The sequence below is a fragment of the Cyphomyrmex costatus genome, unplaced genomic scaffold, assembly GCF_001594065.2.
Source record: "Cyphomyrmex costatus isolate MS0001 unplaced genomic scaffold, Ccosl1.0 scaffold474, whole genome shotgun sequence".
NCBI lineage: Eukaryota > Metazoa > Arthropoda > Insecta > Hymenoptera > Formicidae > Cyphomyrmex > Cyphomyrmex costatus.
The window spans coordinates 1,296,614-1,308,248 of record NW_017279009.1 but is presented as its reverse complement, the minus strand read 5'-3'; the positions used below and the strand labels follow the sequence as shown (position 1 = coordinate 1,308,248).

Sequence of the window (11,635 nt, the reverse complement as noted above, 5' to 3'; positions counted from 1 at the left end):
AAAGAGGGGGGAGAGAGAGAGAGGGGAATGGATGGAAACGACGGGAGAGAAGCGGCGTCAGGTGGAGGGGAGGCAGGGAGCTGCGAGGCGCTCGGGTCGAGACCGGGCCATTGTACAAACAATAGAATCTGCAGCATCAGTGACGTATCTGCGTGGGGCTGTCCGCTGCTGTATGTTGTCGCCAAAGTATATCGCAAATTGTACAGGCGCGATTAAAAAAAAAAGTGTCATCGCGCGATTAAGGAGAGAAAGAGAGAGAAAGAGAGTGTGTGTGTGTGTGTGTGTGTGTGTATACATCATCAAATCGAGCGCGATGTGTTATATATCGCGCAGAACGGGGCTATGATCTAGAAAAGCAATGGGAAAGGGGATGCATGTACCAGGCAAAATCGATCTCGTTATTAATTAGACAGGTATGTAGGGCTCGGACAAATATATATGAATTTTGTTCATTTTATTCACGTCTGATCGGCGCAGGCTAGCCGCCGATTTAATACAGGTATATCGGGTGTTTACCTCGATATACCTCTGTATTAATTCGCGGGCGCGGGTAAGAGACGTCGATTTGAATTCGTCGCGCGAGGAAAAGTTCTCCCACATTATTCTTGTTACGCGGTTAAAAATTTAAACGCCACAGAGAGCGAGAGAGGGGCGACGTTCGCGCGCAAATTTCATACGTCGCATCGTAGTGAACGTTGTCGCGTGTGTCTGACAACTCCGGCTACTCCGAGAACGCGGTCTCCACCACTGGCATATCGCGGTATTTGTTTTCAAATTGCACGTCGGGAGAGAGAGCTCCCCTCTCCTTTGCCCGCTACGTTTCGTGGTAAGTCACTTGCGCGTGCGACGCGCGACGAGCGACGACAATCAGAGCGATATACCTCTACTCGCCTCTGCTCTGACGTCGCCGCCGCATGCCGTTCAATGCCGTCGCAAGACCTCACATCCGAACTCGCTTTCCAAGTCAGTAGTCATCCGTCTGCGGTCGCGTCGAGTTTAGCCGATTTTATTCGCGCCACACGTTACTTCGCACGATCGTGATAGAGAGAGAGAGACGCGCGCGTTCATTTGTGCCCGCGACAACGTTTCCCCGATTCGAATCTGATTCAAGTTGCCCGCGTATACTTTTGTGCGCGTCGCGTCACACGCTGCCGCAGACGCTGCCGTGTTTTGTCGAGCGCGGTTGGTAGGACTGTTCGGAAAATTCGGAAAGTGAACAGGTGTTTTTTGAATGGATTAGGGGGAGAGAGAGAGAGAGAGAGGACGAGAGAACGCGGAAGGATTCTCGCCGCGCCGTGGTGGCCGTGGTGGCCGTGGTGAACAATCGCCGGGACTTGGCAGCCGCGCTCCTGGCCGCTCCGGATGATCGATAGCACGGAGGATGCACGCGGGTACGCGGTTATATTCTCGACGCCCGGCCATCAACAATGATATGAGGAGGTAAGTCGAGCCGGACGAAATTTAACCTGGTTGCTGTTTCCGTAACCTCTTGCTCGCGTCGAAAGGTAAATAAACAAGACGTACCTTTCTCGCACATGTCACCACTCGATCCCGCGTTCCCTATCGCATCCCATCGATCGATCCTCTCATAACCCTATTCATTCCCTCCAGCGACTTCAACCACGACGGCCGCCGAGCCAACGGACCTTCCGTTCTTCCCTTTCCTTCGACGACCGCTGAAAAGTGCTTCTTGCTTGTTACACACTTTTCATTTTTGCTCCATTTTCATTTCAATCTAGTCTAGACTCTCTTTGCACGCGAGAGAGCCTACACGCAACCTGCATGCGATAGAACGGTGTCACACGTTTTTCGTTGTGTATTTTGGCAGTGTAGTTTTTACCTAATCCGATGTATCTCAATGTGGATAAGCAAACGTAATGTGAGAGATCAACAACGATAAGTCAAAAGAAAAAAAAAAGATACTTTTTATACTCTACTATTTATATCTTACATGATGTTGCACATATAGTGCATAATAACATTGGATCCAATTTACCGGGTAGGTATTTTTCTTGCTGAATAATGCATTTATATTCTTTTAGTATTTAATCGGACATTCACGTTTGTAGACTTGGATTATGTCATTAGGCAAATTCTATGATTTTTATTACTATGATTATCCTAATTAAGCAAGACGGTATTGTACTTGACAGATACTTTTCTCTTTCGCACTCTGATATAATTATGGCTATCGTTGAATTGCAATACTAAATTATCAACTTTTGCTTCACTGTATTACTTTCTATCGCGTTCAGCATTATGCAATTACACTGTAGATCATAGCATTACTAGGATGAATGGATATAGCAACGAGAACAGATTATAGAAGATTATTAATTTCATGAGATGCTATATACATATATATCATATGAATCAACAATATCACTGTATCATACAATAAAATTCTGATCCATGTTCTTGGAGACAAATTTTTGTTGGTTAAAGTTAAAAATAATTATTGACTCCTGGTTAGAGTTTCACATTATTATGCAGTATAATCCAATGTATAGCAAGTCCATATGACTGAATTTATTTAGAAGGAGACATAAACGATAATGATAGTTTAATTTAAATAGTTAACTTTAATTTGATTCAACTGACTCTTTTACAAATTAGAAAGAGTTGAAGAGTCAATTGAGATTAAAGTTACTCTACGTTGGTAGAAACAGACAAAAAAAGTTTCTTCTTACAGAGAAGTTACATATACACATATACAACATGATGGTTTCCATTAAAATGACAAACTTATAGAAATCAAATGTACGTACAGAGAGCATTTTTATCGAAAGTTTATTTTCAAAGAAGATAGAGAAAGGAAGGGGCTTAAAAAAGAAGTAGTATAATCTATAAGGTAGGTGATTAATAAAATTGCAAATTTGTTTTCTACACTTATGTATATTTGATTCGTAACGTCGATCTCGTGTAATTAATGTAACGTTTGTATAACGAGGTAAAAATTGTGCTATTAATTGTGATGTGTACGTTTTTTCCCAGTGTATAAACATAAACTCTACCTGTATTACCACAATGGATAGAAGCGCTTTTAATTCATGCAGGAAAAATGAGTCCGGCTTGGTTCTCACGGTGTGCGTGTGTGTACGTCTGTATACGTTGTTTCCTCTTTCCTGTGCCAAGACTAGCAATTCTTGATAGCTCGTTTGAAGAAAGATATCTCGAGTTAATTACGTCTCGTCCCCAGTAAAAAGCAAAAATCTTTCTCACGCTAAAGCTTCGAACGAGCGGACATTTGTATGCGGTTCGGTATATTCGCGCTTAATCGCGCGAATGACTAACGGTGACGCTACTGTACGAATACATTATCACGCGTTTCAAGTCACGATATCGTCTACTTCTACATGTAGACTTTTTACTACACATCTTTATAATCTTACGCACTCGCGTGCGCCGCACTTATTGTTGGATGTGTATCACATTATATGTAATGCGCACACACACACACACACACACACACATACACCACGTATACATGTATAAAAGAGACATGATTAATCAAGTGTGCTATTCCGTCTGCATACTAGTTTTAATTTAATGTGCTGCCGCTCTTCGTTCACTCGTTGCAATCTATACGCTACTTTGGCCGAGTTACATTTCTTACACGATTTCGACTAATTTCGCTTGTTTTTCCATACTAATTTTAATTCTCTCTGATTCTATATCCACACGCTATTATTGCACTTCTTCCTGCCCAAGATGATGGTAAATGCATACAGCCAATTGCATTGGCAACTGATTTTTATGTACATACATATACGTATTATATATTATATGTGATAATTATATTATATATAATTTTGTTTGTATTTATGTCGTGTATCACTTAGATAATTTAATTGGCCGTAGGTAAAAGATCGCGGGAAGGCACGCTCGAAAGATGAAGCTATAAATCGATGCCAGCGGCGAGAAATTTGTTATTCCGTTTCGCACGAGAGTCGAATCCGGACTTTTAAATATGCCACACCAATTTGGACTGCCAACGATGGCACATGGTATGCAATCTCCGCCCTCGCCGACCTCGGTCATGTCCGTTTATCCTCGATTCGGCTCCGGCATCTACAGGGCTGATCACCAGGACCAGCGACTTACCCGCGAGGCGATGGAACGTTATCTGCGCGATCGTAGCGATATGGTGATCGTGATCCTACATGCCAAGGTTGCGCAGAAATCGTATGGCAATGAGAAACGTTTCTTCTGTCCGCCACCCTGTATCTATCTCTTCGGTGATGGCTGGAGGATGCGTCAGGAGCAAATGTTGCGCGAAGGCGAGAGTGAGCAGAGCGCTCAACTGTGCGCTTTCATCGGTATTGGGAATTCGGATCAGGACATGCAACAATTGGATTTGAACAACGGCAAACAGTACTGCGCGGCAAAGACCCTTTACATCTCTGATTCGGACAAGCGGAAGCACTTTATGCTCTCTGTCAAAATGTTTTACGGCAGTGGCCACGACATCGGCGTCTTTCACAGCAAGCGTATCAAGGTCATCTCGAAGCCGTCCAAGAAGAAACAGTCCCTGAAGAACGCAGACTTGTGCATCGCCAGTGGCACGAAGGTGGCGCTTTTCAATCGACTGCGATCGCAGACGGTCAGTACGCGCTACCTTCACGTGGAGAATGGCAATTTCCACGCGAGCTCGACGCAATGGGGCGCATTCACCATCCACCTCTTGGACGATAACGAGAGCGAGTCGGAGGAGTTTCAAGTGCGCGACGGTTACGTGCACTACGGCAGCACCGTGAAACTAGTATGCTCCGTCACAGGAATGGCTCTGCCGCGGCTGGTGATCCGCAAGGTAGACAAACAAATGGCTAGTCTGGAGGCGGATGATCCTGTATCGCAGTTACACAAGTGTGCCTTTTACATGAAGGACACAGATCATATGTACTTGTGTCTATCGCAGGAGCGTATAATACAATTTCAGGCTACGCCTTGCCCGAAGGAAGCAAACAAGGAGATGATCAACGACGGCGCTTGCTGGACCATCATCAGCACCGACAAAGCAGAGTACCAATTCTTCGAAGGTATGGGTCCAGTACGGTCACCGGTGACGCCCGTACCACTGGTTCACAGTCTGCATCTCAACGGCGGCGGCGACGTGGCGATGCTAGAATTAACGGGCGACAATTTCACGCCAAATCTGCAAGTCTGGTTCGGCGACGTGGAGGCCGAGACTATGTACAGATGTCAAGAGAGCATGCTTTGCGTCGTGCCGGACATCTCGCTCTTTCGCGGCGAGTGGCTCTGGGTACGTCAGCCGACGCAAGTACCGGTCTCTCTCGTACGCAACGATGGTATCATTTACGCGACCGGTCTCACTTTTACGTATACGCCCGAGCCAGGGCCGCGTCCGCACTGTCCGCCCGCCGACGAGATTATGCGAGCGCCACGTGCCATGCACAATCAAGCCAGTATACCACCTGCCGCAATGCCCGCCGACGTGCCCTGGAACACTCACGGTCAACCGCCACAGTCGGGTCTCTGATGTCTTCTAGATAATCGTCACAACGCGAACCAAAGTTTACGATATACTACTTGTAATGATACGGACGGTGTAACGCCAGCCGTCGTGTCTCACAACGATGACAACGATAACGATGACGATAACGAAAACGACGAAGACGGCGACGACACAAGTGAGAGCGGCGATGGTGATTGCTCGTATCTGACGAAAGATTTGTTTCTCGAAATCAATGGTGATGCGGCGCGATACGGTGCAAATTCGGACAATACGGAAACGTAGCGTATCGCTCAGTGCATCCGACGTGATGCGACGACGACGTGGCGCATCGAATTTTGCGCGCTAAAGATCGTGGAACTTGCAAGTTGTTGAGATACAGATTTACAGAGATAATAATTTATCATAGCAATCCTGTAGGTTTAACTATTAAGCGCGGCTTACGCTAGTGTGTATAGACTGAGTTGCGATGACGGACGATAAAATTTTCGGCAAGTGAAACGTTTCCCTTGTAATTTCATTCTCGTTTCATCTAACACTTCAAGAAAGATACAAAACTATTAAACGGTCTATACATCCGCATATCGATCACCGAACGATGGTTGTGCTTTTAACATTATATTTGTTACGAAAGAAGCTGTTGCCACGCTTGGAATTCGGTATAACGGATCTCGAAGTTATAACTTTTGCGTTTGGCTACATTGTTACCGATCGTATCGTAAATTCTAATTTTTTTAAATACGTCAGTTTTATCCGTTTTTTCATCTTATCGACAGAATATCATTTTATAAAAAAAAAAAAAGGGAAAAACACGGATTTATACGAGAGTGATCGAGAACCGAAATCCGAGCGTTGCTTTGCGAGAATGGTCTATTCTGTACAAAGTTAGATAGGAACAAGGTACGTGATGTATTTTTGAACCCGCGCACGACGGCCTCGATATTTGGTACATTTGTAAATTCATATACGCGCTATATCAATAATGTTTTTTTCATTATTTATTAGGAGATGCATGATAAATGCATGTAGGATGTTTACGACAAATCGTCGGATTTCTAATCCGACCGAACAGTAGTACTCAATTGATGCATTAAAAAAAATTTCTTGGTCTAATTCTGTCTCAGAAATAATCGGATTAGATCGTCGAACGGATCGTGAGAAGTGGATCGCAATTGTGAATTTTATATGAATGAATTAATATAAATTAATAATAATAATATTAATAATTAAAATAAAAAATAATATTAAAATTTGTATTATATTATCTTAATATTTATATTATATAATTATATACATATATCATATTAGAATGTTATCTTTCTTTTTTTTTTTTATTAAATAACTTTTGAGACAGCCAGAATCCGATTAGGCTAGAAAATTTTTTGAAATCAATTGTGTATTACTATTCAATTTGGATTAAAAATCGATGTGTCATAAATATCCTTACTTTCATTGAGGGAAAATATGCGTGATGAATCGGCGCTGATTGTGAAAACGATCAGAGATTGATAGAGTCAGTAGATGTGTTCGTGTGTATGTGTGCGCGCGCGCGGGTGTATGTAATTGTATGTATATAGTATCTCAATGTACGTACAGCACTTATTGTGATTACAATTATGTGGATCCCGGTGTAACAATTGCGTTAAATGTCTTTGAGATGCTCGCGTAAGACTAATTTTTGATTATCCAACTTTCATAAATAAAATAAAATGTAGACAAAACAAAACAAATTCCTCTAGCATTAGATACGTGACGTTGCACATATTTTTACGTATTTTTCTTTATTAAAAATGTGGATTTTGGAAATTATGATCGTTCGAACGAATGGATGGATCTTTAAATTACATCGTGCGGAAAGGGTGCGTTCGGGGCGCGTGCTATTAGAGCTACTTGTTTCACGTCTAATGAACGATAAAGTTAGAATGACACAATAGCGATGACAGCGTGTTCCTCAGGTGTTTACACCCGCATACTTGTATTTATAATACTTGAGATGTTTTTTTTTTTTAGATCGAGCATTTTCTGTACCATAATTTGGAGCGTTTTTTAAGGATTTCTTGTGAAAAAAAAATGTTTTAAAGATTACATTTATGTGCTTTATTGTAGTTATATCGATAAGTACAATGAAGGCGCATATAAAGTTTTATGCTCCTATACATTTAGAATAAACAGAAAGTTTATATTACATAATGTCTATTAATCAGTTCTTATTTAATCCCCGATTCCAAAACTACTGTTGGAAGTTCTTTGCGAGCAACATATACAGATGCATTATCGATGTGTACTATCGATAATCATGTGATTCTTTTTTTACTCATAGATCCTTTGAATTTGGAATTAATTTAATTTTGTTTGAAATTTAATACTTTTGAAAGTGGACAAATTTAACACTTCTCATTTAATAAATATTGAAAAATCTTAGTAAATATGTATGCAAGTGTTTAAAAAAAAATTCCTTCCAAACAAACGCTTTCAATCATTAATGTGTGTGAGCGCGCGCACATATACGTACATACTTGGATCCTCTACCTTCTTTTCTTTTACAAAAGATAATCGAAACACTGTCATCTTCGAGAGGAAGTGAGATAGTATCACCTTGGGAATGTCTTCCCGAAGAGATCTTGGAGTTGGAAAGGGGGAACGCTGGTATATATACATTCCATGGGAATTTACCCACGATTAACGCTCGTACTTTGCGCTTGGAAAGTATGGGGTCGTCTTTATTCACAATTATAAAAACGAATTAATAGTAATTACACTCTTGCGCGAGGTGTTCATTTCGAAATTATACTCCGTAGAGGTAGCAAGGCAAATTTGGAGAAATTTTTTGTTCTACGCGGATACATCGCATTATTTTGCACCGTATCTTTGTGAGAATTCGTGATTTCTCAAAATTTGACTTATACCACATGTGTTTAATAATAAACTTGGCTGGACGGAAAATATCTAATTTTAAGTATTCGCCATCGACAGTAGATTCGCAAAACTATTGTAAATGCGTGTTTCTTAAATACGAATATTAAGCATAGCCGTTATTATGCCCGTATCACGCACGTACGTAGAGTGCGTGGATAATTGCTTGAAAATATTAATACGAATTCCAATTACAAAATCTACCAATGATATTTACGGTACAATAGAGGGAATAATATTTTATACAAAGCGATGAAAAAGTCCTAATCATAAGTAAATCATGTACAAATTTATCAGCTATAACTTGTGTACATATATAAATTGTTATTTCTCTTGCATAGATTATTATGAATTATAAATTAACAGGTAGATATGGAAATAATCGAGTTTACTACATCTATATTTTATATATGTATAAATTGTAGCATCAAAATATGATTCTAAAGTTATCTCCACAAACATTTTACGTCGTATACAATATAAAATAAATGAACGATGTGATGGACAAATGTATGAAGTACATAAAATGTGAATTTAAATTATGTTTCATCAATGACTGCGTTTAGCAGAGAAAGCAGCTTTGCAACTGTTGCAAAGTTGCTTTTTCTGCTGAACGCAGCCCTTCAGGTGGAAATAAATTTATGGAATGATGAGACGATATTGTAAGCAAAATTATCGTCAGTATAATGTATCGTAATTAACAAATTTACTTAAATTAATACACAATCTTGTGCTCGTAAACAGTCAAATTGAGAAATTTGTGTGCAATTTTAACGTCCGCACCTTGTGAGATGCGCATTCAGTGAGGCTCGCGCCATGGAATGTTTATTTAAATTGTACATACGTTACTTTTGTTGCTATTTGATTCGTATCGTTCGTTGCTTATTCATGTTCGTAAGCATTAACGAAATGTAAGAAGTCAAGAGATCGTCCATTTTGTAACCCAATGAAGTTTCGCATAAGAGCTTCGACCCGCGCACAAGGTTCCCTATCGTCATATGGAAGTAGGTATTGCCAGATGACCAATTGGAGATTCTTGTAAAGGGATGAGTGATGAGTATGTCCTGTATATATAAATAAATTATATGTCTGCAGATTATTGATAACGTTCAATATCCATAACTTGATAAAACATAGTTGAAACCAAGAAATAATATTTATAACTCTACATATATTAGCATTTCTCATTGAAAGAAAATAATGTGTTTTGATTACCTTTGATTGAGGATGTATGAGGCTCACGCCGTGTTTGTTGATGGCAATTAATAACAATTCAGGATAATTTGGTTCCGTGCTCTGTTTTACTTCGAAGAACGCGGAACCGAACGTCGGCCATCGATATACGATTTTCAGAAATGTAATTTTCGCGTCTTCTGGACTCATGCCTAGAAGATTTTAAATATCTCGATAAAAATCTCAATGTTTTTTTTATACAAACCTTCGTCATTTACGCTTTTGACTTACCGGCATCTTGATTATAGGCAGCGATTATCGATCTCTTCCAATCGTTAGCACTCTGTATCTTGATCAGATCACCCGGTATCAGTTCTCTTAGCATTTGTCTGAAATTGAAAGAGAGTTTATTTGTAACATCTATCCTTTGTAAAACTGTCAATTAAATATTGATGTCGGGAAATACTTACGGAATTGCTTGTAATTCTTGTTTACTCTCTCCGAATCGTACTCTATATACCAAGGCCGCTAGTCTTGATGCTTCTTCTTTTGTACATTTGTGGTAGCCTATACATTTGCGGGCAATGATATAATACGATGCACTATTTATTATTACGTAAAACGCGTGTATTATAAAAGTTAAACAATCTCATGATCATTACTTACCTCTCAGTAATTTGGGAAGTTCTTGATGAAAATGGAAAATCAAATCGGCGTTTCTATCTTTACCGGGAACTGTATTTGTCCAAAGCTTCTTCATGAAGAAGACTTGATATGTAAACTGTGGTGACACTCCTGGATAATATACAATATACATAACACTAATATAAAAATGTTTAACGTAAATTAAAATGTATACGTGCAAACATATGAGTATCATATATAAATAGAAATTTTAACAATTAAAGCTTCTATCTCCTCGTTGCAATTGCAGTATTACTACGTTTGAATTGTGACGTGTCAAGAGCGAGAGGCTGCCAAGTGATTTCGATCTTTTATAAATTTGAAATGTGGTTTCGCGAATGATCGTACGACTTCGAATGATTTCATGTTTAACTATTATATATAACTTGAATTTGAATTCTTAAAAATTTTATGTTGAAAAGACTTTAACGGAGTTCTGAGCTTAACTTGATTTCAGTGGTGAATGCTTTCGTAACTGATGATTTCGTGAGTAACCTCTCGGTCAATTCGAAGAGTAAAATTACTTAATTTTTTTTATTGTGTGTGTGTGTGTGTGTGTGTGTCTGTGTGTAAAAATGAATTATTTTATACCGCTGTGTGCACGTTCAACGATACAGACTATATAAAAATATCGAGATATATTAAGTTAGCACCCCAACTATAGTACTCAGGAGTTCTGATTACAGTTTCCACTTCCTTTTGACGAGACGAAGAGTTCCCTATAGTTAATAACAAAAGAGTTCCGCTCAATAAACATTTTTTTTATATTTTTTTAAAATGGGGTGCTAACTTTTTATCGAATTTCGAGGTGGAATAGTTCTGAGCGGCTTAATAGCTTCAATTTGCGATTGCCTAGAGTTCCTGATATGTAAAAAAAATTTTCGAATAAAAAAAAAATTAAAAATTTTTGAAAAATTAATTTTTAGATACAATAGTTCTGATGATAATTCCTGCTTCTTTTTGACGATACGAAGAGTTCTCTATGATTTTTAATGACATATGCGCTTAATAATCATTTTTTAATAATTTTTTAAAAATGGGGTACTAACTTTTTAACGAAATTCAAGGTCGCATAGTTCTGATCAGCTTAACAGAACTATTTTGTGAATACCTAGAGTTCTTGATACATAAAAAACATTTTTGAAGAATAATAAAGTTAAAAAAAATAGTAGAAATCTTTGAAAATTTTTTTGAGAGTACCGAGTAGTTCTGAGTTGCGTTTCTTATAGTACTCGACGAGTTCTATCGAAAACTGTAAGGTGGAAAAGCGATTGGATCAACGGTTTGCAAGATACAGCGACATTTGTCAGAAGATCTTTTTCAACAATTTTTAAAGTGAGTATATCTCGGAAACCGTTACTCCAATCGCTTTGAGCCCTGATACTTTTCGAC

General features: G+C 39.3%; 2 protein-coding genes across 3 annotated transcripts in view; one reads left to right on the top strand and one right to left on the bottom strand.

The window, feature by feature from the left end:
* Positions 1 to 1,359: 1,359 nt before the first annotated feature.
* Positions 1,360 to 6,633, top strand: Su(H) (recombining binding protein suppressor of hairless). Of its 2 annotated transcripts, none has more exons than XM_018544948.1 (2): positions 1,360 to 1,440; positions 3,862 to 6,633. In XM_018544948.1, the coding sequence occupies exon 2, from the start codon at positions 3,971 to 3,973 to the stop codon at positions 5,498 to 5,500; it is 1,530 nt and encodes a 509-aa protein (XP_018400450.1). In that variant the 5' UTR covers positions 1,360 to 1,440; positions 3,862 to 3,970; the 3' UTR covers positions 5,501 to 6,633. The 2 variants fall into 2 exon arrangements, with proteins under 2 accessions (XP_018400450.1, XP_018400451.1); XM_018544949.1 differs by lacking the exon at positions 1,360 to 1,440 and adding an exon at positions 3,484 to 3,717.
* A 2,343-nt stretch (positions 6,634 to 8,976) lies between these two features.
* Positions 8,977 to 11,635, bottom strand: part of ck (unconventional myosin-VIIa ck) — a 20,451-nt gene continuing 17,792 nt past the window's right edge. Inside the window, exons 23-27 of the mRNA XM_018544943.1 lie at positions 10,226 to 10,354; positions 10,030 to 10,126; positions 9,851 to 9,948; positions 9,602 to 9,771; positions 8,977 to 9,450 (exon numbers count right to left, since the gene is read on the bottom strand). Of these exons, the coding sequence (XP_018400445.1) occupies positions 9,244 to 9,450; positions 9,602 to 9,771; positions 9,851 to 9,948; positions 10,030 to 10,126; positions 10,226 to 10,354 (701 nt within the window). The 3' untranslated portion in view covers positions 8,977 to 9,243. The remainder of the gene's footprint in view (positions 9,451 to 9,601; positions 9,772 to 9,850; positions 9,949 to 10,029; positions 10,127 to 10,225; positions 10,355 to 11,635) is intronic.